This window comes from Microplitis mediator, chromosome 5 (assembly GCF_029852145.1).
Source record: "Microplitis mediator isolate UGA2020A chromosome 5, iyMicMedi2.1, whole genome shotgun sequence".
Classification (NCBI taxonomy): Eukaryota; Metazoa; Arthropoda; class Insecta; order Hymenoptera; family Braconidae; genus Microplitis; species Microplitis mediator.
The window spans coordinates 752370-780266 of NC_079973.1; the positions used below are offsets into that span (position 1 = coordinate 752370).

Sequence of the window (27897 nt, forward strand, 5' to 3'; positions counted from 1 at the left end):
ATTATTTCGAAATATTCAATACAAAAAGTTAACATACGATCCCGCTTAATTTAAAAAAAAATTTTAATTAAAAAGCCATCAGTCCTCTTAAAATAAAATAAAACTAATGAGGTACCGGCCTCATTAATTTAAAATCTCTGAACACATTAATATAAATTTTAATCCCCACACTTAAATTTAAACTAAAAATTAATTAAATTTATAAAAAAAAAAATGATGATACTAAAGTTAGCTGACGTCTAACAATTTTTGTCATTTATTCAAAACGATATAATATAAAAAAAAAAAATTGCACTTACAGTTTTTAAAATTTTCTACAGTGCAAATTTTTTTATTTGTAATTTATTTGTTGTAAAAAAAATCCGAAAATTTTAAATTGTCTGCTAACTTCAGAATCATGAAAATTTATTTGAAATTTTTGAATCGAACTCCAAAATGTGAGGATTACATAATTTGATATTTATAATCTATCAATGATTAATAATTAACATTTATATATATATATTTATTTATAAAAACGTGGTGTCATCAGAGAAGTATCCCGCGAGCCGAATAGATTCTCTCTTGAGATTGACATACAGACGCTGAGGTTGCGGAGTGGAGGTCGGAGAAGGTCTAGGCGTCACCGCTCGAAGGATAAATTCCTTGGACGAGGGCTCAGGAAACGTTTTCTGTTTCTCATCTCCTGCTCCAGTCATACCGGAACCGCTGCTCGGAATGTCCATCATATAAGTGGCCTACAATCGCACCCATCGATTAATCATTTCATAAACTTGTAATTATTATTTATCCTGACATTTTTATTTTTTAAATTATATTTCACTATAAATGTCAAGAGCGATAGAATAAATATAACATAAACTTAATTACTTTTTGGATGTTGCGGAACATCTCGGTTATTTTCAATCCTATGGGACCACGTGGCCCGCCAGGAATAAAAACTTCTTTTCCCTGCATTAATTTAAGTATAAACGCAACTGTTTCTTCAGTTTCTCCTGGAAATTTACTCAGCAGTGAATTGTACTGAGTCAGAAGAACTTTTATTGTTGATATATCGCTAATAATATCCTGTAATTTTTAAAAACATTGACGGTATTAATTTTTCTCCGAGGTCAGGGGAAGAATTTTAGGGGGTGAGAATACAGACCTCGTAGAGATGAGTTTGGAGATGAAAAGATTTGGTAGCACGTTGTAATTTATTCGTCATTCCGCTAATTATCTCTGGTAGTTGAGTGATTGCTTGCTGGTTGTGGTGCGCAAGTGTCTGGAGAGCTGCGTGGGTCAGCACCGGCATCAAGAGCTGGCAAACTTCTCCGATGCGTCTGCATGCTAGAAACTGAATCGTCTTTTCAGCTTCTTTTGTGTCGTCAAAAAGACGTTTTTGACGGTGAGCTGGCACAGGTTGGGCCGAGTTCCAGGTCGTTTCCCACGGATTATTTGGAATTTTCATTCGCGGTGATAAGTGTCCTGTAATTAGTACGACAATCAGAACCTAAATTACAGCATTTAAAATTTGAAACCACTGGCAAGTGTTAAATAAATAAGTTACCATTAATTTGCCCCCATTCATCAGTACCTTCCTCTTCAATCCAATCTCTCGGCGAGTACCAGCGTATGAAATCCTCAAGTTCCGATCCAGGATTAGCAGCCTGTGATTTAAATAAATTTTTTATCAATAATTATTTTCATTACAACGAATAGATAGAAAGTATTTCCGTCTGAAACTCGTACCGGATACTCGTAAAACTTTCTCAATAATTAAATAGCATAAATTTTACTTGAATTGTTATTACAAATTTTATAGAATTAGTGTAATTACGGTGATAATAACAAGTATTAGATTAATAGTAACTCACTTTAAAAGACTCCATGTCGGATAAAAGTGAAGCGCTCATCAGCCTTGCTCGCATTTCGGAGCCCTGTTTATCGGTACCGAGCTGCATCATCAGCTGGGCGTCTTCTTCCAACTGGTCCTCGGTCTTCGGAACCGGGTCCTGGGTGACTGGTAGGTAAAGAGCGTCCCCAGTTTTGAACAATCGCAGCGACGGGTGCTTTGATAGCCGACCCGTCGGTTTATTCCACAACAAATGTTTTGTTTTTTTGTGAACCTGTTCTTCTTTTATCGATACTTGGTCCTCTTCACACTCGAAAAATTCTTCTTCAGACTCTGAAAATTTTTTTCTCAATTATAAGTTCATTATTTATTTTTAATTGTAATTGCGGAGTGAATATGAAGCGGATGATTTTTTTCCGAGTGACGGAGCGAATTCGGAGTTGAATAAAATCCATACTTACTCCGAATCCACTCCCGATTTTTTGCAGTACAGTTGGATTAGAGTAGGAAAATAAAATTACCAGAATCTAAATCCGAGTCAACATTTAGTGGCTTTGACGCAAATTCATTACGACGGTTTTTACGCTCAATACAGCAATTAATCATCTGCAATTTCTGATGAAGTAAACAAGTTCGCACTGAATCCGGAAACCCAGTTCCCACACTGAAAAAAAAAATAATAATGATAATAATAAAAATATTTCGTAAGGATAAACAAAGTGTTATTTACAAAATTAGAGTAAATTATTTATTTAATGCTGGAGAAATCACATAGATTATTCTTTGCGATTTGATATATCTTTCTTCGCGTATTTTAATTGCTGGGAAATAAACTCTATTGTATAGTTTATTCTACACATATGAATATATACTTGTCTCCAATATTTATATACATAATTTTTAAAATTTATCATTCATAATTATAGAAATTTAAATTTTCAAAATTTCGTAACTCAGTAAAAAATGAAAAAATTCATTTTAAAAACTCAAAAATTTTTTGTGAATAAGATAATTTTTAAGGAATACAATAAAAAAAATTATTAAAAATATGACACCAGATGTAAAAAAAATTTTAAACTTTAAAATGAATTTTTTTTACTGACTTACAGGATTTGAAACCTTGAAAAAAAATTTCAACGACTTTAAAAAATTAAAAAAAAAAAAAATCGTACATTGATCTCAAGATAAAAATAACTAATTTCAGCAAAAGGTGTCATCCTGTTTTAGTAAAAACACCAGCTGCGGGCGTAAGTAAATTAAAGTATGTAACTCAGCGGAGCGTTTCGAACCTTCAGATTCTTTATGAAAAAAAAAAATAAAAATAATTCATTGTTAAAATAACAAGTTTTAAAAATAAAATATAAGCCTATTAGAGGATAAAAACAACATTTTAGAGTAACAATTCAATATATTACACTAATTGACAGTATTCGTATGTCCAGTCAAGATCCAGAGTACCGAAGACCAGAGCTGGAGAATCTTGAGTGTCTTAATAGACTTTGTCTTACATTTTTAGGCATGAGACAACCCAGTAAAACCGGCCTAAACCTCATACATCCAGCTCTGCCATGGCAAATCTATATCCGTGCAAGTTAAGATTCACTCTACTCCTATATCCCAACAAAAGTTTCATCGAGTGTAAGACGCTCAGTATAATACCATCGGCTACCCTTCCTCTACTTACACTCCGACTTTACCTCTTCGTACCCGTTGGCTGTTGTATTACAGCTCCAGTACCATACCACCAACTCGGTACCTGGTGCCGGTGCACTCTCCGCTGGCTCGGTGGCTCCTTTCCAGCGACTTGAGTCCCACCACCGGTTCAGACTTTACGGTATGGTCTGGTCTCAGTCTTAGTCTTACGGTCTTGTCAAGTCAGTCAGTCTACGACCACGGGATTCACCGATCGCGACCGCGGGTTCCGCCAGTTATCAATACACTGGACATGCTACCGCTCAAATACTCATTTTTATTTTAACGAACAAAATTCATTTTTTTCATTTTTATTATTTTTAAAATTAAGTGTCAAGTGATTTATTTATTTTACTAAAAAAATAGTGACAGTGATGAGATGTGTTGGACTTGATCTGAGATTTATTAAAATGAGTAAGTAATTTATTTTTTTTTTTAATGAATTTTTTAGGGATTTTTTTATAAACAATTCGAGTCGGTATTGAAGGGCGAATATAAAATACTTGACTGTGTAACATTCCTGAATAAGTGCACGCTTGCAGCGAGGCCGCGATATTCTACAAGGGGTGAATGCACCTACGCGAACATCGTATCTTCGGATCGTTTTCACTATACCATCCGACCTTGAGGTGCACACGAGCAGTATAAATCTCCGCGAAACATTGAACTTGCACTTACGTTTACCTATGACGCGCCTATTTTTTTTTCACCGCTTAATTTAAATGCGCAGAGTGTCAGTTTGACGTCTTAGAGACATTTAGTTGAGAAAGAAATTTAACATGGACTCAACTTGTTACATACTTGGGACTAAGTTTGTTATTTGGGTGAGGTAATTTGGCACTTGCTGACCTTGAAAATTGGATAATGGGTAATTATTGTTTCGGTTGGAGAACATTCAGAGACCATAGTGATCCGTTTGCACAGTTGACTCTAACGTTAACGTTATGCCTAGCGGACCATATACTTTAGATGTCTAGATTATTTTTATTTTTATTTTTATTTTTATTTATTATTATTTAGATGGGAAGACATAATTTCATTTGATGTTTTTTTTCCTGCATTTCCTTTAGTAATTCGTGTAAAAATATTTTTACCCTTGGAAAAAAAAATTATCGTCAATGCATTTAGTAGGTTTTAAAAAAATATTGAGCCGGAAGCCGGTGGTGTAACTTTTATATTAATTTCAAAAGTTTTCTTGCTGAGAAAACCTATCGGTCATTGGAATTTTTTTTAACAAAAGTTTGCAGTACATAGAAAAAAAATTATTTTATTTATAAAAATTAGTGGGTCAAGGATTTAATGCCATATAATTATGAATTATTAAAAAAAATACATAATTGAGACATTTAAATATAAATAGGCGATTGCACTAGACCAGTTTGAAGTAAAACCAAACGACCGGAACTCATTTCCGGACTTACGTCTTGACATCCGTCCTCTTCTGCTCCGATAATTGCGCCAACCGATCGCTAAATTTTATTCTAACTCGATTGACCCTAGTAATAAAAAAAAATCATCTGACGGGTCGATATTCAAATGACTATTTATCATTTTTATAAATTGAACTAAAAAAAAAAAAATTTTAATTATTCTAGAAAACAAAAAATTTAGTTGCCGTTAAAATTTATGAAATAGTTGACATTACGTTTAAATTAATGAACTTTATAAGAAGGGGTAATTCCTATAACTTGTGTTTCTTATATTTTTATTACTATTAATTGTAATAGTAATTAAAACGGGTCGTTACTTCCTCTTCATTGTTTCTTCTTTCTCCCTTTTCTTTATTCTCCCATCGCTCGCTTTCTATTGTGCAATGATTTCTTGTGATTCATAATAAAAATAGTGTGCGTTACGTGTGTAACAAGCACCTGAGCAAAACGTAATTCCTCTAGTTACATTCAGATATACATGTAATACTATTTGTTACTTACATTTATCCTTATTATATATTTGTCTATATTAGATTTATTTATTTTATTTTATTTAACGAGCGAATTTCTCTCGGATAATTTGAACTGAGAAAAGTGTCACACGGTTTTGTTGCCACAGATCTAAAATATAGTAGTTTGTTGTTATTATTGTTATCGTTGCACTATGCACGACACGTGGCTTTCGCAAATTATTTTCTAAAAAATTAAACATTTAGTTTTTATATTAAAATATTTATTTGTAACCTTGTTGTTACGCTTTCAAGTACACCGCAGACTCTAATTTTCTATTGCATTAAAAATCACGCACATTTGCGAGTATAAATATTTATCCAATTAAAAAGTTTTATTTAATTATTTCAGTTATTTTTTTTATCAAAATTATTTTTAGTAAATAAAATTTATACGAATAAATTATGATGATCAAAAAAAATTTTTAAAAAGTAATTTGTACATTTTCAAAACGCGGGAGTGAATTTCCCACACGGAAAAATTATGTATCCGTATATTTTTGGGCAAATCTGAATATATGCTGCATATATCCACACAGAAAAAAAGAATTTTTTTGGCGTAAGAAATATATTGTATTATGAATTGAAGACAAAAATTTTTCTTGGCTCAAGAATTTTTTTCTTGCCTAAAAAATTTTTTCTTACCCCAAGATAAGTTTTATTTTCACTTTATAATGCAAAAAATTTCTTGGGTCAAGTAAAAATTTTTTTAGAACAAGAAAAAATTTTTTGCGCCAAGAAATCCTTTTTTTCTGTGCAGATTTGCCCGAATATACACGGATATATAATTTTTCCGTGTGGGTTGGATTTTATAGAAATCAAAATTCACTTCGTCACTCAAAATTTCGGAGTTTCAAAAATGATTACTCCGAATACGGGGTAAATAGGGAGCATTTTTTTTAGCGAAATAATTTCGGAGTTCAAATATTGAAACAAACTCCCCTTTGAAGTGAAATTCACTCCGAGGGGATTAAATAAAAAAAAAACAGTCATCCGCTGCACATTTACTCCGCAAATTTATTACAGTGCATTGAAAAAATATTTTTATAATAATAATTAGTAATTAATTCAAATTTTTGTATTTAAAAAGGATTATTTAATTAATGATTATAAATAATGAGTACAGAGAAAGATTTTTGAAATCTTAAAAAATTTCATATACTTCTCAGAGCATTAAACCAGATCGGGACATAAATATATGCATAGTGAAATGTATGTTAAAGAAATAAATGTAATCAATAAACCGCAAAATTATATTTTAATTCATATATATTTATACAATCTGAAATAGTTATCCATATCCGTTCAGATTCATTCATGCACATGTAATATCTGTGTGTCAAGACACTGGTATTTCACGCACTTACGGCATGTGGTTGACCTAGCAAAACTATTACACAGTACTTAACTAAACCACCAGCTCAATTCACTCTTAATATACCTTGTCTCCATAATGCACAATAAATATATACATATATATATATAGATACATAAACTATTCTGCGTTGCTCATACAACTACAACTAGTGTCCGATATTTTATAATCCTCACATTGCCGAGTTACGAGTTACGTTTTCATTGAAACGTGATTTAACATGACGCAATTTTCAATTCTTGTGATCAAATTTTTCGAGTTAATAAAAATCTTAATTATTTTTATTAACAAACATTCCCATTAACTCGTATCACTTTAAAGTAAATGAGTCTTGCGTTCAAAAATAATTTTAACGTAACAAGAATTTGAAATGACGATAATTAATGGCTGGGTGTTTTTTTTTTCTTAATTATTTAAAATATTTAATGACGAAAATCAGGCTGGCTTGTGTAAGATTTAGACATTTGAATCTTGTATTAGAAATAGAAGACTTTCTTCATATTATCGCGTCGCTTCTTTGATTTATCGATCGAGAGAAACCGATTCTACATATTACGCCATAGGTTTTTTTAAATTTTATTATTCAAATATATTATGATAGAGGTGAAAATGTACGATGGCAATGTTAATGTTAATGGTAATGGTAATTGTAAATAAATTGAATGGATAGGTGTAATGGTTTCACAATTTTTTAAGTGAAGATTCGAATTCCGCAACATCCGAATACAAGGTAGATGATTGGAATGTCATCGAAGAACAGGTTTCTCAGGAGGGGTCTCATCTAGAGAAAGATGCGTACATGAGATAAAAGATGGGAAGAAGAGGTAAACACCGGTGATGAGAGGCTGTTTATTTCGGCAGGTACATCCACTGGAATCTGTTCCAGAGAAGTCTATTGAGCGTAAAGGTCACTCTTTTTGGGTTTAGGTCTTAGCTAATTTTATTTCGGGCCAGGAGGTTATTGAGGACACGTCTTTTTATGTCACTACTTTTTTTTAACTCGTGGAATTTATAGTACTTTTTTTTTAATGACGAAGCTGATAAATTTATTTCATGGAAGATCTTTAAATCTTCAATAAAAATTTTTTCGTCGATTTTTATTTAAATCGGAATTGATTTTTAAACTAAGAAAAATTCGTACTTGGAAAATTTATAGAAGTATTTCCACTCTTTTTTTACAGCAAACTGATGAAAATAATTTTTACGGTAAATGAACAAAAAGTACCGTAACCTAGAGATCGAAGCTTTGAAAAAAAATTTTTATATCAATATCTCGGTTTGATGCCTATTAGTCTTATATTGTAGTGTTACTCAAATTGATGAGACTTTATCCCACAATTTTTTTTATTACTATAATAAAACTCTTCATAATTATAATATTTGATTATAATTTATATCCTTTACATAGTAGTTGATACTTAATAATTACCAGTTAAATAACAAACATAATTCTCAATAAAATCTAAAATACATCCCATTTAAACCGCAATACCCGTGTTTAGCTGGCATCCATTATACTTGATGTAACATGCATTAAAAAAAACATATATATATACATATGAATATAACTATATGAAGATCACGATGATATCAAACTGCATTTCGCCCGGCTGACCCGCGTGCGCGGTCTACTTGCAGCGATAACGACAGCATGATCTATCGTATTATTTCTAGCGGGGAAATGTTATATTTCTAAGACAGCACAGAAAGCTTTGCTTGACACACTACAAACACACATCCATACAAACCGAGTGTAAAAAAGAACATCCCGTACACCGTGGAGAAAATAACGTAGCGTTCATGTGCAACCGCGTGTAACAAAATTATCAACAGTCATTTTTGATCCACGCTCACTTCAACTTCAAGGTGAGCTCTTCACTTAATTAACACACTTTTTATCTAATGACACATTACATTACCACAGCCTTATCTTATACATAATAATTTGTAAATAAATATACATGTCTATATATTTGTTTATTTATTTATTATTTTATATTATCGTTAAATTGAAAAGTGTCTGATTTGTAACGATTCCTTTAAATGCTTTAAATGAAAGTTGTAATGCCATAAACGGTCAATGCAGTTCACGCCTCATATATCTGTATATATGTTGTATGTATGTGTGTATGTACTTTGAGATGTAGATAATAGGATCATGATGGAATCACATTCGATTTCAGAAATACCTGTCGATTACCTTTTTTACTCTCTACGCATCGTCAAAATTTATCAGACATATATTTTGATGATTAGTTCATTAAAGTAATTAAAATATCATAAATTAACTCATTACTTGTTACGCAACATATGTTGGTTTTTGAAACCTGGTTATGTAACGAAAATTTATTTTTAAATAAATTTTACCCAGACCATATTTCGCGCCGAGTGAATCTCTTCGATTAAAAAATTTCTTTTAATGAAATCAAAATTTCTGCACTAAAAATACCTCAATTTCTTGTACTCTCTAAACATGAATAAGTGAAATAAGTGAATATTCACTACTTCTGAGTGCCAACCGAAGCACTTTTTGAAATTAGTTCGGTTTATACTTGGAATTAGTGAATATTCACTTATTTTCACTAATCAATGTTTAGAGAGTAAGAAGAAAATACGATATTTCTATAAGTCATTTTTTCTCTCAGTTTTTCTCAATAATTTTATTAAATAATAATTTTTATAGAGACTGCAGCCAAGAGTATTTTAAAATAAATTTTAAAAAATTGCTCTCTAAACATGAATTAGTGAAAATAAGTGAATATTCACTAATTCCAAGTGCAAACCGAACCACTAATTTCAAAAAGTGGTTCGGTTGGCACTCAGAATTAGTGAACATTCACTTATTTTCACTAATCCATGTTTAGAGAGTAAGAAGAAAATACGATATTTCTATAAGTCATTTTTTCTCTCAGTTTTTCTCAATAATTTTATTAAACAATAATTTTTATAGAGACTGCAGCCAAGAGTATTTTAAAATAAATTTTAAAAAATTGCTCTCTAAACATGAATTAGTGAAAATAAGTGAATATTCACTAATTCCAAGTGCAAACCGAACCACTAATTTCGAAAAGTGTTTCGGTTGGCACTCAGAATTAGTGAATATTCACTTATTCATGTTTAGAGAGTGCAGTCAATTACTCGCGTTTTTTAGGAGTTATCAAGTTTCCGTACATGCGAACATTTTAGCGTCCGAATGTACGGATACGATATTTTCACATGAATATAAAAGTAAATCGAGTTAAAATTGCATAAACTTTTTTATTAGAGTATCCTGTAATAGTTACCGTTGATATACCGATTGCAGCATCAGTCGTAAATACCTTTTGAGTAAAAAAATTAAAGTAAGATAATAGAATTTTAATGGACTCACGTTTGCTTTCGGTAACCATCGGATTAATCATACATCACAGTTTCTCTTTGACATATTTTAGCGATTCGTTAAAATAATTAAACCCGACATTTGTAATCTCACAACCCAGATTCAGCTCCCAACTACTCATTAAATAATTATACGTAATTATATTTGTAAACAAAAAACTAAATGTAACTTTTGAAGATGACATCTAATTGTTTTTTAAATATTTATTGTTATTACTCGTATAATTTAAAATTTTAAAAAAAAAAAAAAGAAATAAGTAATTGATGCTTCTGGTGGTCCGACAAAAAATAATTAGCATCAAAGCCTCAATAAAAAAACTATGTCGTGAAGCCGATCCACTTGTAAAGCTAACGGTTTATCTTTAAAACCAGCGTGTTCATGTGTCCATATTATTTCGTGGTATCAACTAATCCGATCATCTTATTCGTGTTCGTGAGCAGGTAGACTCAAGATTGATGAATGAATCAGTTGAATGGGTAGAAAAAAAATTATAACATGACTCGGTTGACTAGAAGAATTTATATTATGCTCGAGTCAAAGTCTAGATCTTGCTCTTGGTCTTGATCTCAGTCTCAGTCAGTCTCAATCTTAGTCTCAGTCTTGTACTTGAAAGACTGAATGAAAGATGAATCACAGGTCAGTTTATCAGTAAAAATATAAAGGATATTATTTCAGTAAATGTTTTTTTTAGCCAGAGGTATTCGTCGGGTGCATTAGTATCACAAATGGCGCGAAACTAACAGTAAAGCAGTCATCCGCGATACTATACGCTGACTTGCTGATTCTTTTACACTTATTCTTATTCAATGTATTCGATAGCAGGTATAGGTAACTATTATATATATATATATAGGATTCAAGTTAAGTTTTATTTGTACCTCAAGGATAGAAATAGTTGGTATGGAAGCGAGTGGCGTGGACCGTTACTACAGACCATATGGAAAGTTCGGTGGCTCGTAAATAGAAACGTATACGGAGACTCTACTCACTTTAGTTAACTTGATGTATGTACTTATTGCTAAAACAAGTACTGTATATATATATATGAGGATATACAATGTATTATTTTGATACACCTGACTTTTAAGGGTACGCGGAAGTACCGCGAGCTGGAGGCAGCAACCGAGTTGTAATGGGAATCAAGAGAAAATAATCTGTAATTATAATCAAAGTATGTAAAATATAAATTATATTTTATTATTTTAATCAAGCTAATTTTTAGTAAATTAGTTAATCAAGCGTTTATGGGAAATTTATTTTTTATACTCATTAAAGTTATATAAATTAGTTTTTTTTTATCGTTATTTATTGCGTTAAGTAGTTGGAGATGGATAGAGAAGAATTTCGTTAGGATTTTTGTGGGAAATGAGAATAAATAAACATTTAGGGAGGTCTTTGGAAAGGAAATTTAATTTCCCATAACTTTTGTATCGATAAAAAATACCGTAGCGATGATAGTTTTGAAGATAAAAATCTTTGAAGGATTAGAAATCGGAAGAAATAATGTTGGGAGGTTTAAGTGGCTGTAACTTTTGAACTATTGGTTTTGGAAAAATTTTCAATCAGACCGAAATTGTAGGAAATTAAATTTTCTACAAAATTCATTTATGTTATATATGTGTATTTCATATATTTTGTTAGATATAGCCGCTAGAAGTTAATTTAAATATTTCCATTTGAAGAAATCGTGATTCAAAATTTTGAAAACTAATTTATTTGAAAATATGACCGTGTAAATTTAACTTAATCTTATATTGTTCCCATAAATTCTTTAGATTCTTTTCAACATCCACTTCAATACACGCCGCTCCCTCCCAGTATTTTAACCCTCGAAAAAGGACTCGAAGGTAAAATTCCTAAAAAATACACAAGGGAAAATTATATAAAAGTTCTTGGAAAATTCGGCGTGGTCTATAAATGAAAATCACCTGCAAAGAACATAAAAACTTCCGGTGATACCTATATACATATATATAGATATATATAAAAATCCAAATATGTGTACTTCTTAAGACGCTTTCACAAAACATTATACATTTAAAATTTATGAGATGAACTGTGAGATATTTATGCAACAAAGACCGACACACCATACACGCAAATAATTCCCACAAAATATAATTTATAAAAAAGATAAAATTAATAAAATGAATCCAAACAAAACGTATATATAGAAATAAATAAAAAAATATAAATACGCACAAGAGAAATTATAAAAATGAATTATTTTTTTATGATATCTAAATAATTACCGTCTTATTAATGACCTTTTCATCTTTTATATGAAAACAATAATTATAATTTAATTTATTACTGACCCAAAAAATGATATTTGTATAATTTATTTAAAAACTAAAGTTCTGTCAAAGTTGACTGATTACTCCTGGGATTTTAAAAAATACTACGGAAAAATTATTATCGGCATTTTCCCAGCGGTAACTAAAGTTAAATATAATAATAGACATAATGAATAAAGTGCTTTTGCCTGTATAAAGTTATTATTCCGTGGATTAAAATAGGTTTTCAATCTAAGATGAATAATGACACCCGGCGTCATTACTGTACTATACCCCTGGTATATTGAAGCAGGTAGATTAAGAATCAGACAGAGAGTGTACTACTGGTGAGACTTTTGGTGAGACTGAGAATGAGATAGAGATTAAGATTTAAACATAAAAAAGAGAGTATAATATGTTATGTGTAAGAGAGACTGCTGTCGAACGAGAACGAAAGTGAAAGGCTTTGGATTCCTAAGGCAATAAGAAACAACATCTACCTAGTGTATATTAAATAAGTACTTGATCTGAGTGCGTAGATAGATGTATATACATATTTTTTATTTTTTTTGGTTTATTGCAATACCGAGATTCGCGAATTGCTAATATACGATATTAAGCAATAATAAATAATCTTGGGTACAAATATGTACACAAACATTCTTATGATAATTTTGCACACCTCACGCTGTGTCTTACGATCGGAATTAATTTTTCGACTACTCTCACGTTCAATCATCTCTCTAATTACTCTTTTAATTAGACTTTTAAGGGTTAAATTTGATACTAGTACAAAGACAATTTGTTAAGGAATAAAATCGAAACGATATTAAGTCAATTCATTACTCCATTGATTTAAAATGAACTATTTTAATCCAAGAAACCAGTGGTATCGATTGTCTACGAATCTTTGGAAGCATGATGACTCTCGAAAAATATGATAAATTGGCCTAATTTTATTTTTCTTAGCTTTGTGCTTTTTTGGACAAAGGCCCGTTTCAAAATCTCTATCCAAATGTTTTTTGTTTTATTGCAATTAATAAAAAAAACTCAAAACCGGTAATTTACGAAAAATTTAGCTGCCATTTTTTATTTCTATTATTATGATTTTTGGTTTTTTTTCCACCAACTACTGGCAGCAGCGCCAGTGCGACTTTTAAGAAAAATAGGCGGGATATTTAAAAATAAAATAATAATCATGAGCGATTGAGGTCTGCACTTTTTGATTTTCCATTTAATTTTTTTCATACAAAAATAATTTATTTTATTTTTTGCGGGGGCTTTGATTGTTCATTTAATTCTTTAACTATTTGTCTGTTAGATTGTTCAATTAAATAATTTAGTAGGAGTGGAAGAGTGTGAAATAATATTGAGAAATTTCATCAAGACGTATCTTGATGAGTGAAGTGAGGACAGGAGTAAAAAAATAGTATGTTTTGTTAGCGCGGAGATTAGAGTTGGAGTATAATGAGTTTATATATATATGTACATATTGTATAAATAATGTTTATAATGTATTCGATTGTATGCGTCACGATTATCCCGTTGTCTATACAAGTCGACGTCTATATGTCGCTTTGATCCGTTAGGTGTATTCGAAAAAAAATAAATAATAAAATATTTTCAAAGTGGCACACGGGTTAAGGTACGAGTCATTATTTCAAGAGGTTTATTACAATAAGGACGTTGAAAGTATACACCAAGTTTCATTTTTTATGGTGATAAGGGAGTTTTACATGGGAATTTTTATTATACAAATTTTATTTTTTGGTTTAGAAATTTGTCATAAAAAATTTTACATAAAAATTTATGATAGAGAAAACTAAATTTTTTATTGAGAAAAAATTCTTTTAATAAATAAATGACTTTCCACAGTTTTAGAAAATTATAGAGTAAAAATTCCAGCTGAAAATATAGAGAATGAATATTGAGAAAACCGGTACAGAGAAGAAGATGACCTAATGTTATTGCAGATAACATTGAAAATAAAGCCTTCAACTAGTCTAGTCTCCTCTCTACAAGCCACAGATCCTGCACAACCTACACTCTATAATAGCAGACTTAAGACTCGAGACTCGAGACTCGACAGCGATGATCCTGGTTGAAGGTCACAGCAAATAAAACGCGAAACATATTTTAATAAAAACATTAATCTTCCTACACGCCATTCCAACCTTCTCCTACTCTCACATTACCATACATTCCTACACTTATCATATAATATCCTATATAGGGGAGGGTGGGGCAGAGCGGCCCCCCTAAGCCAATTATTATTTTTTGTGGCTTTCAACCATAAGATCACTTTACTTTTGTCCTATTTCGAACAAATTTATGGACATTTTGCCAAAATTCTGAAAAAAAATTTTTTTTTTGTGGGGCAGAGCGGCCCCCCTTCAAAAAGTGATAAAAAAAATTTTTTTTTTCGTTTTTTTTTTTTTTAAATTGTTTTCATCATTAAGAATGTATTTCTTTCTCTTGACAATTATTTTTGGTTTTATATTACTCGAAAAAAATTTTTTAAATCGTAAAAAATCGTTCACTCTCGATTACCTTAATTACTAATTGTTATTTAATAAAAAAAAAAATCAATTCTATAATTTTACTTTATTTCAAAAATTTATCAACTAAAAAAAAAAATTTAATTTTTATAAATTTTTAGTGACCAAATTTGCCTCTTACATAGAGAAACGGCGGAAAAATATGAAAAAATAATTTTTTCGGAAGTTTCGGCTGGTCCATTTTGCCCCAGGTGTAATGCGTAGGGCTAGAAATGTGGAATTATAATCATTTTTTTTAATTTGACGATAAAAATATGAAAAAATCACTTTTTCAAAATTTTGGGCTTGTCCATTTTGCCCCAAATGTCATGCGTAGGGGTAAAAATGCGCAAGCATATCGGATTTATAGTAATTAGTCGAAAAAAAAAAAATTTTTTTTTTGGTCAAAATTTCAGGGGGGCCGCTCTGCCCCACCCTCCCCTATATTAACCATCATAACCACCTTCCTGACGGCTTAATACAGTTGCTATAATTGCCCCGTAATTATTAATAAAATCGAAATTAATGAGCGTGGTGTGATTTTAAAAATCTACAACTGTTTCTTCATCATCATTATTATTATCATCAGGATTCATAGGCTTCTTACGGTAACACTTGCATGATCATGATCACTGTTATTATATTATCATCATATATATACAAGCAATAAGCCATTATTTCATATATTATTAATAAAAAAAAAGTACGACGCTGAGAAGCAACGAAACCGTGGAGTGCAGTGTGTTATGTTGCAGGATCTAGGCAACTGGCCCGGTTAGCAAGTGTTCCGCGTCCCACTATTTATATTTGATATACACAACAGGATAACGGGACCGAAGCTGTTAATTAGCCATAGCCATTCCTTTTTCTTAATAACTCCACCTTCTCTCCCTTAAGTGATTAACGCTATCGCTAATAATTCCGCTCTGTAAATTTACTCAGCGTAATCTCGAGTGTGTTGTTAGTGAGCCTGCGTGTTAATGTACTGAGAAAATACCATTACAAGTCTGGAGGTGTACATGCGAATCTAATAACTAGTAAATCATATTTTATTGCTCATCGACGTACATATGGACAAATAAACTACAAGGAGGCTTATTAGTGAGACTAATTGAAATTAACAGATAATTAATTAACGCTCTCGTGAGCTTAGAGATGATGTGATGTGATACTTTACAAATGTTTACAATTTCTAACTTTTTTTCCTAGACTTAATTCATTAATTAACTCTGTCAATAAACATTTACTTAATTTTTTTTTTTGCTCCGAGGACTTAAGTAATTTTTTTTATTAATTATTTGTGTCATTAATTAACGCTTAGAATTTTTAAGTTGACAATAATGGGAATTAAATCAAATAGCGAAAGCTGGCGCGCAACCGAAGGGACTGAGTTCGAGTCCCGGTCTCGCCCTCTTAGAAAAAAAATTTCTCATATTAATTAGCTGGCAATTATTCAATAAATAAATATGCTAATGGCCGATAATAATTTTCTGTAATTTATTTAAATAATAGAGAAGATTTAAATAATTATCTCGTTCTTTATTGACCTTGCGATAGAATTATGTACATACTAATAATTAAAAGGTCATTAGCACCTGACGTAAGGATAAATAACAAGAAATGTAATGTAAGAAGACATAAACTTCCCCTCGTTTCATACAGTTGATACGTTCATTACACAATACAATACATAACAAGTATCTTGTGCTCATAAATAACTCATTTTATTTAAAAAGAATGAAAAAACAATGCGCGTGTTTACCCCAACAAGCAAACTAACAATGAGGAAGGGACAACGTATGATTCATAACTGAAGATAAAGAATACATAAACAACTTTTAAAAATAACTAAATTCTTCCACACATATATATATATACCAGACACTTATACTTGTGATTCATACAATGAAAGGGATATTGTGAACCTTTCACTCACGATTTGATTGTATCTTTTACCCCCTTTTAATTCTGATTGTTGCCTCCCTCAATTTTTAACACACGTTATATTCCCAAGACATTACTATTCATCTAGCGTAACGATTAGCTAATAATTGAAAGGGCTATTATATATTTTTAAGTGTGAGAATTGTATATTTTTATTCCCTCACTTACATTCATTTTATTTAAAACCAAATAAATTTTTATTTACAATTTTTCAAGTGCAAAATTTCGTAACGAAGAATTATTTGATTTAAAAAATGACTGAAAATTATGATACTGAAGTGAGCCGACGTCTAATAATTTTTGGATTTTTTTTAAACAATAAATTATAAAAAAAAAAAAATATTTGAATAAATTGCACCTGTAGTTTTTTAAATTTTCTACATGTGCATTAGGGTGTTTCAAAAAAAAACGAAAACAATTTTTTTTTTATGGTATCCAAAAATTGCAAGCATACATGAAAATAAAAATTTTGGTGCCAATCCGAGCTCTTAATAATAATATTAAGGTTTGTCTCAATCCATTTTTCTATTTTCCATTTAAATGACATAGGAAAAAATTTTTATTTTGCGCAATGAAACTTTGTGTAGGAAATTGAACGCTCTACAAAAAAAGTTTCTTATCATTTTTTCATAAATTCCACTGTTCAAAAGTTATTTAAGCTTCAAGTCAAATTTATAGTAAATTTTGAGATCTTTTCACTTTTCTGGCGAAACTATCAGTCTTATTACAAAATGTCATAGAAACTTTTTTGTAGGTAATTTTATTCCTTACAAATTATTACGAATAAAATTTTTTGAAATTCCGCATTGTTTTCAATTTATTTCCATTTTAATGTCAAGCTCTTAAAATTAATCAGAAATCTATTTTTTTAAGAGCTTGACATTGAAATAGAAATAACTTGAAAACAACGCAGAACTTCGAAAAACTTTATTCGTAATAATTTGTAAGGAATAAAATTACCTACAAAAAAGTTTTCATGACATTTTGTAATAAGACTGATAGTTTCGCCGGAAAAGTGAAAAGATCTCAAAATTTGCTATAAATTTGACTTGAAACTTAAATAACTTTTGAACAGTGGGATTTATCAAAAAATGATAAGAAACTTTTTTTGTAGAGCGTTCAATTTCCTACACAAAGTTTCATTGCGCATAAAAATCCGTTGAGTGGTCTGTAAGCTAGAAAATTCTAAAAAAATAAAAATTTTTTCCTATGTTATTTAAATGGAAAATAGAAAAATGGATTGAGGAAAACCTTAATATTATTATTAAGAGCTCGGATTGGCACCAAAATTTCTATTTTCAGGTATGCTTTCAATTTTTGAATACCTAAAAAATTTGTTTTTTCTGAAACACCCTAATGTGCATATTTTTAGTTTTTTTTTGTAATTGATTTGTTGGAAAAAAAATCTGAAAATTACTAATTGTCTGCTAACTTCAGGATCATCTTAAAATTGATAGATAATTTAATAAATAATATATAGACTCAATATATACAAAATGAACCGTTACTTGATTCATCGGTAACGTTAACCAATGACAAGAATAATTATTATAATTAACCCGATGTCCAGAGGTAAAAAAATATCAAAATTATCGGCTCTTGAATTATTAACATTCCAGGGGGGAATGTTTTATAAATATGTTGCATACCTGGATAAAATTGTTTGTGTAAACAGTATATTTATCAAACATTACTCCACCCTTCTCTGTTCTGTTTAACATCACGAAGTGTCTAAGATCTAACGCGTCGAAAAAATCTATAATGTAACGGTCATACGATAAGACGTTTAAATTACACACTAATAAGACTCGGTAAATATCAGCGCGATACAAGATTGTAATTCATAAAATAAATTGCGCATATCTATTTATATTCGGTTAATACATATTAGGTATGAGGAATTTTATTTTACAGTTACTGCGATTCATCAGATTTAAATTTTTAATTTAAAAAAAAAAAAAAATTAAAAATTATTCAACGCACGCTCTATTTATATTTGCACTTTACTACATACTAAATCTCAATGTGTGTAAATACGTACTTGTATGTACGGTAAGAAAAAATTCACGCTATTAATTCTAGTCGATTACAACGTGAGTTAATGCGGGTACTCCCATGTTTTATATATATATAGATATATAGATATAAAGCAAGTAAACATGTCCCTTGTGGATAGTTAAAGGTGACTAGAGACTGCTCTGTTTATACCAACGTGGGAATGTTAAAGAGGCGAAAATGAAATACGATAATTACATTAATTAATCCCCTTGCGTCGATCATTTGCTGATGATGGAGGATTATCAAGTAGAACATACTTATACTCATGTACAAGACTAAATAAACTCATTATAATTATCAGCTTGTGTTATATTAATTAATATTTTATTTTAAAAATAAACTTGTCAATTTAAATGAATGTTATTAAGAGTCGTGCCGCCTTAAAAGTAAAATTTCCAGTCGAACGGATTCGACATAAGATTTAAATGAAAGTACGGAAAAAAGTTAATAATCGGATTAATTTATAAAAAATTATATCCGCTGAAAATAAAAGCAAATCGACAGTAAATTCACTGAATTCACTTGATAGAATATAAGGAAAAGTCTTAAACGGTCGAGCGGAATTATTGCCGCGGTCTGTCCGCGATACCTGTCTCCAAGTGTATCATCGACAGGTAAAGATCTCGCTCGTTCGCGACTCGGGCATTGACTCGTAACGGGTTCAGTCTTGAGTCTTGAGAGTACAACATTGCTGTATAATATTATATATATATGTACACCGTTTATACAACCTTATATTCTTCACTTTATATATTTACGTTCTCACTACTCAGTACTTGTACGTATTTCGCGTCTCGTTTGAGCTGTCTTCTCATCGTTTATATTTATCTACCACAGATATTACATCTCACATCTCTAATCTCTTATGTTTATTCATACATAAAAGTGTCAAATCACTTATACTGAATATTTTAAATAGAAACCGTTTGGGAAACCGCAAACGTACTCGCGTGACATTTATTTAGCAATAAAAGTGTCAACTTTAATTTACACCACGCAAAAATTATTGTTTTTAATTTATTAAACGAGGGTTTTTAATAATTATTCTTTACTGGGGTCACGGTAAAAAGTCATTCGAAGACGATGGAAAAAAAATTAAGTCGATTGATTCAGTAGTTTAGGAGATACAGAGTTTCCGTACATTCGAACGTAGAATGGTACGAATGTACGGATTCGAATTTCCCGCTTAAATATTGAAGGAATCGATCCAATTTTTTTTGGGTTTTGTTTATTGATGACTTGGCTGTCGCCTGAAACAACTTTTGTTAATTAATAAAAATTTTTTGAATTGCAGATCCATCCTTGGCATTACTGCTAGTCTTAGCTTGCTCGCTCTGCATAACGGCAGCGACTTCGCCGTGTCCATGGGCATCACACATCACCGAACTAGAGAATTCGTGTATTTGCGATTACAATTTAGCACGAGAATTGTCCGTCCAGTGTGACATAGTAGATTTTAGTCAATTACTGTCAGCAATAAGACGATACGCGGCTCGATCGACCGTAGACTTGTTTTACGTAAACAACAGTACGGTGGGAGTACTGAAAAATGGCTCGTTCTCGACGATACGGGTTAACAATATGCAATTGTCTGGTTGCAAAATAACTTCAATTGAGGATAATGCATTTCGCGGTCAAGAACTTTCTCTGCGGACTCTTAATCTAAAAGACAATGAATTGACGGATATACCGACGAGCAGTTTAAAGTCGCTGCGTAATCTAACAGTTCTTGATATTTCATTGAACAAAATAACTAAAATCGAAGACAATGCGTTTAGAAATCTTAAGCTTGTGACTTTAAAATTAGCTGACAATGAGATAACTCTAGCTCCCGCGGCGTTTCGCGGTTTAGAAAAGACGTTGAAAAATCTAAATCTCAAAGGAACGAAGCAAAAAAAAATTCCCGATGCTTTGCGTGGTCTAAAGACACTTGCGTTTTTAGATTTATCACAAAATAGCATAAGAGAATTGCCTGGAGCCGCTGGTCAGAAGGCTTTCGAAGGCCTGGATTCACTGACAGGTTTAAATCTCGAACGAAATTTAATTCAGAGCATCGGCTCAGACGCTTTTTACGGTATAAAAAATACTCTGAGCTCGCTGAGTCTTCTCAATAATTTGATTCCTGATTTTCCTACCGCCGCGATCAACATAATTCACGACTTACGTGTTTTGGACATTGGGTTCAACCTTATCACTGAACTGCCGGTCAATGCGTTTGCCAATAATCCCTCGATAACGTTGCTCGCAATCGATGGAAACCCGCTGTCAACTGTTCCTGAGGAAGCTCTAGCTCGATTAAACGGCACTCTACGAGGCCTAAGTCTTGGCGGACGTTTCCTGGTGTGCGACTGTAAATTACGTTGGATTGCTAACTGGATAAGGACGAAAGATCTACAAGTCACGAGTCGTGAACGCAAGCCGCAATTTTGTGGCAGTCCTCTGAGATTACAGGAACGTAATTTCTATAACATTGATCCTGAAGGTAAATTTCATTACATCAATTTATTTAACTCCTTCTTTAAAAAAATACTTGTACCGTAACCTTTTTTTTTTTTTTTACTATAAAAATATATCAGGGTCAGCCTGATAAATTTAAAGAAATAATAAAATAAAAAAATTATTACAGAGCTCGTGTGTGAAAGACCATCAGAAATAATCGGAATAGGAACAGTAGAAAGTGTAGACACAAAAGAACCAACGGGTCCAGTAACTGGAGTAGTAGACGAATTACTTCTTACAACTCGAGTGTCGCCTACAACTCTCTCCTCTCCTTCATCGTCGTCATCATCATCATCATCATCGACTTCCTCATTATCGTCATTTGCATCAACAACAGCACAAAAGACAACCCAGAAAATAACGACAACAACTTCAGTCGCAACAACTCCCAGTACAACAATCGAGTTCAAGTCAACAGAAGTGACCACTCCGTCCACGGTCCAGGTATCAACCACGCGACCTACTGCGCGGACTGGCAACGTAGTGATAGTGCGCACAACAGTGCCACCACGTGTGCTACATAGCTCTGAGCACGGGAGCCTGCCACAGCATCAGCCACGTCCTCCTCTGGTGCTCGGATCTCCTCTTTACAAGGCGAAACCCGAAAAGGACATCATCGTCAAGGAAGCGCTGCGTCAAGACAACTCTGTTATTATTTCTTGGGACAGCGAGACCACGAATATTCTTGGCTTCCGCGTTGTCTATCGCTCCTTTGGCGACACCAGTTTCAAACAGGGACCGCCACTAGAAGCCAGCGAACGTGAATTCAAAATAAAAAATGTTCCTGCACAAGTAAATATTTTTTTTTTTTAATCTATAGTTTATAATTTTTATTTAAAAAATTTAATAATTAATTTGAATAATTTAAATTGCAGGAGTGCATTGTGGTCTGTGTGGTTTTACTCGAAGAGACAAATATAACTCCAGCGAACGTGCCTTACAGCCAGTGCAAGGAAGTCCGCAAAGAAAATTCACCGACCTCTAATATGGACAAAATAACGATAACCGCGTGCGCGGTTATTTGCGCGACAATTGTTCTCGTCGCGATAATATTCGTGGTCGCGATACGGGTAAGGTCTAGAAAGCTCCATACGCTGCACAGTATAGACCAGACAAAAATGGGCGGCCCTATTTCCGGACTTCCAGTCAACTGCTGCTCTAATGTTGGACCAACGCCCAGTCCAGCTGGACCTCTAGCTTCCATGGCTACTCTCAGTGCTTACAATGCGCAAAAAGAGTGGGACCAAGTGTCTGCATACAGCAACAGAAGCATTCCCCGGCCACGAATCTTTCCCATTGATCGACAAGGTTCGTTGGATAAATTTAAATCTAATTAATTAATTAATTAAGGGAAGGCTCCAGACGCTAGACTAGAACCTGGAGCCTTTTCTTAATTAATTAATTAATTAACAAACTATTCAAATGATTAAAAAAAAAATAATTACAGGATCAATGACACGTGCATCATGCATAGATGAAGTAAGATCACAAGCAAGTCATTACGGAGGTAAAATATCATCGCGTTCAGTAGCTGATGGTCAGTCGCAGCACAGCTTCGGCAACAATTCATCCCGATATTTTGCCAACACTGCTCTGGCCAGCAATCTCGTCAATACAAGACCAGGTATTTGAACGAGGGGCGACTAAAAAAAATTTATTCTTCAGCAAATCTCTAAGCGCTTATTCTTATCCTCCATCTTTCCCTCCTTACAAAACCAATGAACGCATTAATTTTAAAAAACAAAAATCCCATTTATCGCGACAGAGTTACGTCAGTCGCGACAATCACTGGCAGCGGCATCTGATCGTATGTCACGTAATGGTTACCCAGGGAACACGAACATGCCACCGCACGCATCGGCGCGTCGCCAACGTCCGAGATCGAGGAATCGTACGATCGAACCGAGCAGTCATCAGCAGCAACAGCAACAGCCGCCACCACCCAGACCTGGCAGCAGATACAGTTTAGCAGACTCAACTCACACACTCAATAATTACGAGGAAAGTAATTGGACCGATCATGATATGGATATTTACATGTCACGTAATCCGACAACAAGGAGCGGTCTCGTCCCGCTTTAAATATTTTTTATTTATAAATCGATTAATTAGATTTTTATTATTATTACTATTATTATTGCTGTGTATTGCTTGTGTGTTCTCAGTAAGGCACAAATGGAGTCTTAATAATTAATTATTAGTCCGATAATTATAAATATAAATAGAATTAAATGTATAGGACCTATAAGTAATTACATCTCTTATATTTAAGATAATTATTTTTTTATAATTAAATAGTCGTTTTTATAAAAAAATGTACTTGTAATATTTATGATATTTTTTTATCAATTGATTAATTCATTTTAATAATTAGCTGTAGTAAAAAAAAAATTTTTTTAATGAGTTATCACGTCGAGGTGAAAAAATTAATTGATTTAGATTAATGTTTGTCCAAAGACTGTAACATGACCGAGAGAATTTATTTTTAAGATTTTATATTGATTTAATAATAGTAATAATTAATTAATTAATTAATTTTAAGGTAAATGGTAAATTAGTTATACCGAAGAATGAAATAAAATCAATTGTATTTGTAATGTAAATTATTAAATATCGATAATGGTGCAATCAAATACAAATTTATTTTTATTTTTAGTTTAAATAATTAATAAATAAATTTGTTTTTATTCCTTTAATTATTTTGTAATTACATGAGTGTGAATGCAGACACCAGACAAATTTAAAATTATAAATAAATACAGTAAATAATTAATAAAATAAAATTTAAAAAAAATGCGCATTTGAAAAATTTTTAAATTAAAAAGTGCATTTTTTTTAATATTATTTTTTTAATTATTTACTCTATTTATTTATAATTTTAAATTTGTCTGATGTCTGCATTTATACTCATTATAATTATTCTTGTAATTTAATTATTTTAACTATTGGACCACTTGTACCATTGAATGGACATTTAAAATTTTGAAAAGCGATAAAATATATTTTTAAAAAACTTACCCAGGAATTAGGATACTCTCGTCCCAACGATAGCGCATCTCTTGGACAAATTCATGCCAAATTTGAGCTACTGCCGTAATACCACCGAGATTTTGCCTGCAATGGGCAGTCACCACTGCCAGTCTCCACACCAGAGAGTCCAGGGCACAAGTTTTGATGCCTTTCCATAAATCTTCGTCAACATTTGATCCATTTTCATCATACAAAGCTTTCTAAAAAATAAATAAACACCAAATCTTTATTCTACTGATGATTTAAATTCAAAAATGAACCAAAAATAAAAAAATTACTGATTGTTCATCAGCGTCAGGGAATAAATAGTACAGCATCATCATGAGAACGTCATCAGGAATAGGCCCGTCATTTTTATTAGTCTTTTTATAGGAGGCGCGACTCATAACTTTTGATATCGTAGGAATTTTCGACTCCGTCACGACGTTGAAAGCCGAGCTGAGCATCTGGTCGTTGTCGACGTAAGTGTCGCCCAAGATGTCCACTAAAGACTTCTGATTACTGCAGAGACTTAAAAAGCCTTTTAAATATTCTTCAAGCAAACTCGGCGGTGTCGCGGCCATTCTCACTCTCGCTGACCATTCCGTCGCCAACTGCGGCTCCAGATCCGTGAAACTTTCGCTGTCCACCACAATATTTTCCGACATTTGAGGCCATGTAGCATAGACTTGAAGTTCTCTGTGATAAAAAAATTATTGCTGTTAATAATTTATCATCTTGAATTATTTTTATTTATTTACTGAGCAAACTTACGAGACTGGATCAACTTCAGCACCGAAGGGAAGTTTCCCAAGCTCGTTATTAATCACTGGCCTCCCTTTCATGAAATCAAATCCTGATGACTCCATCAGCCAATCCCTGAGTCCATACGTAAAACGTATTGATACCATCACTGGGTCCAGTCTTACACCAGAACCTTCACCTATTTTTTGTTTAAATAACGCCAGCAATCCTGCAATCACAATTAATTTAATTATCAATCAGTAATTCAAATATTTAATTAATTTGAAATAAAAAAAAATATTTACCAGTAAGATGGCGGCAGTGGGGTGGAGTTTTTTTTAAATGAACCATATCCAGATGTGTCATCGTACCTTTCCCGACACTGATACCCAGATAATACTTTTGCCAGGGCTCCTGTACTTGAACCAGAGCTGGAACTTCGCTGCAAATTATTTCAAGTAAATAAATAAATAAATTATTGAGGAGATGGAAAAAAAAATACGTACCAGTTGGCATTAGTCGACGCTATTGTCAAAGAGCTGACAAGTATTTTAATCCTGGTTTCATCGGAGATTGAGATACGTTTTCCTAGAGTCAGGAGAATAAACTCACGTATTCCGTAGTATCGAGCGATCTCCAGGTGGTCTTGGTCAATTCTTACAAAGTCATTGGTGATGTTGAGAATGTCAATATGACTTTGGGTGTTTGGATCCTCGTCAGAAGCATCCGAGGAGTCGGTCACGTCATCAGAATCCGGGGTTTTCAGTTTAAAGTGTTTTAACAGAAATGGATAGTTTGCGAAATTCAATTCCTCGGACTTTACTTGCCATGTTGAGTTTAAAAAATCACCAGGTTTTAAACCTGGCTCTATTTTAGAGTGTGGTAACTTCCATTCGTGAATAATCTCTTCCAGACGAGCAATAAACACTTCCCATTCTGAAGCTGTTGTGAAGTCGTGGTGATAAAAATCTTCAATTTCTACGTTATGCATGTCAACTGTACATTAATTTAAATTTTGTTTTATTGACAATTTATTTGATTGTTTCAAACAATGGGAGAAGTAAACAATAATCACTAACACAAGTTAAACATATTTTTTGTTTGACATATTTTGTAAACGTTGAATCAGCTGATTGTCGCGCTTGCGCGTTTTGAAGGCACTTTTAAATCTTTCGCGCGCTTTTTTTGAAATAATGAAAACCGGATTTTGTCAGAATTTTTTATTATCAGGTTTAATGAGAATTTATAGCTGACAGCTGATAGGAATTGAGTCCAAAAATTGGCCAAGGTTAAAAAAAAACTCAAAATTTTTTTATGATACTGAAGTTTGCGTCTAATAATTTTTGGATTTTTTTAGTTTTTTTTTTTTTACAATCAATTTGTTGACAAAAAATCCAAACATTGTTAATTGTCTTCTAACTTGAGGATGATAATTTTTTTTTATATGAACTCGAAGTTGTAAAAATTTAATTTTAACTTCTGAAATTTAAAATTTAATATTTTGTTAATAAATTCAATTACTACTGCATAAAATTTTAATAATTACAATAAAACTGTAATTTTCTCGCTTTTATTTACCATGTGCGCAACTTTTAATTTCGTTATTTAAATAATTAACACATATATATTATCAGAATCTGTCATTAATCATTTTAAGCCATTAGATTCTCCGCTATCAATATTTTATCGCTTAAAAATATATCTTATCCTCCTCATATTATCGGAATTTACATATCAATTATTTCATAACTCATCTAAAACAAAATATGATAAATTTTTTTTACAAAACTATCGATAAATTAAATAATAATAAATCAAACTACAATATTTTATTCATTCATTAACAGGGGTTCGCACTTTTCTCTCTATTACACTCAAGTCTTTGTTGCACTTGTACAGTGAATGGAAACTTTGGCCGAGTATTTCTCTTAAACAAACGAATATTATAAAACAATTAAAGTGCACTTCGCTAGATTAGACAGTAATGCATCAAAGTGCGGTCTGTGTTTTGTATTGAGAGATTTTGTTTCCGAAAAAATCCAGCCGAAAATATCTGATACCCCTGTTAATAAAAAAAATAATCATATCAGTAATTAAAATATTTATCAGATCCATAAAAAACAAATCCAACTAGTGCCACCCAAAGATCAGATCTAGTTCCATCGATCATGATCCTGAAGTTAGCAGACATTTAAAAATTTTTGAATTTTCGTATTTCAACAAATCAATTGTAAAAAAATAAAATAAAAATATGCACATGTAGAAAATTTTTAAAACTACAGGTGCAATTTTTTCAAATATTTTTTAAAAAATTTTTTATCGTCTAAAAAAAAATTCAAAAATTATTAGACGTCTGCTAACTTCAGTATCATCCATCGATCATGATCTAGCGTGATTGAAAATATTTTTCACGGATCATAGCCCATAGGGGCAAGCAGGACAGCGAGGTGAGTAATAAACGCGAAACGGAAGCCGCACTAAACGTCATGCATATTTTATCAACCAAGTGTTGGTCTGGTCAAGGCATAGGCGCAGGGACATATTTAAACCTCCATCCCACCCACTTTTCTTGTTTAATATCATCCACTATTTTATAAACTACGCTCATGCT

At 32.0% G+C, this 27897-nt stretch overlaps 3 protein-coding genes across 3 annotated transcripts in view; 1 reads left to right on the forward strand and 2 right to left on the reverse strand.

The window, feature by feature from the left end:
* Positions 1 to 27897, reverse strand: part of LOC130669052 (uncharacterized protein C05D11.1-like) — a 230564-nt gene that overhangs the window by 190379 nt on the left and 12288 nt on the right. The gene's annotated exons all lie outside the window — the stretch shown is intronic.
* Positions 427 to 26493, reverse strand: LOC130669053 (rab3 GTPase-activating protein catalytic subunit). Its single transcript, XM_057471724.1, has 11 exons — positions 25793 to 26493; positions 25592 to 25728; positions 25317 to 25515; positions 24842 to 25241; positions 24552 to 24763; positions 2356 to 2498; positions 1857 to 2167; positions 1550 to 1649; positions 1148 to 1467; positions 871 to 1068; positions 427 to 737 (listed from the first exon to the last, which is right to left on the reverse strand). Exons 1-11 carry the CDS (start codon positions 26275 to 26277, stop codon positions 510 to 512), a joined length of 2733 nt encoding a protein of 910 aa, XP_057327707.1. The 5' UTR covers positions 26278 to 26493; the 3' UTR covers positions 427 to 509.
* LOC130669069 (leucine-rich repeat and fibronectin type-III domain-containing protein 3) lies at positions 3561 to 24185 on the forward strand. The gene is made up of 6 exons (XM_057471744.1): positions 3561 to 3940; positions 20329 to 21516; positions 21661 to 22325; positions 22409 to 22841; positions 22981 to 23157; positions 23299 to 24185. Exons 1-6 carry the CDS (start codon positions 3901 to 3903, stop codon positions 23613 to 23615), a joined length of 2820 nt encoding a protein of 939 aa, XP_057327727.1. The 5' UTR covers positions 3561 to 3900; the 3' UTR covers positions 23616 to 24185.

What these genes read in the sequence shown, in the direction of transcription:
- LOC130669069 (XM_057471744.1), top strand. Translation starts at nt 3,901, where the DNA reads ATGAGATGTGTTGGACTTGATCTGAGATTTATTAAAATGA. An exon ending in TAAAAAATGTTCCTGCACAA is followed by an intron (nt 22,326 to 22,408) that starts GTAAATATTTTT and finishes TTTAAATTGCAG; the next exon opens with GAGTGCATTGTGGTCTGTGT. An exon ending in TCTCGTCAATACAAGACCAG is followed by an intron (nt 23,158 to 23,298) that starts GTATTTGAACGA and finishes TTATCGCGACAG; the next exon opens with AGTTACGTCAGTCGCGACAA.
- LOC130669053 (XM_057471724.1), bottom strand. Translation starts at nt 26,277, where the DNA reads ATGCATAACGTAGAAATTGAAGATTTTTATCACCACGACTTCACAACA. An exon ending in GCTGAAGTTGATCCAGTCTC is followed by an intron (nt 25,242 to 25,316) that starts GTAAGTTTGCTC and finishes TTTTTATCACAG; the next exon opens with AGAACTTCAAGTCTATGCTA. An exon ending in TCCAAACTCATCTCTACGAG is followed by an intron (nt 1,069 to 1,147) that starts GTCTGTATTCTC and finishes TAAAAATTACAG; the next exon opens with GATATTATTAGCGATATATC.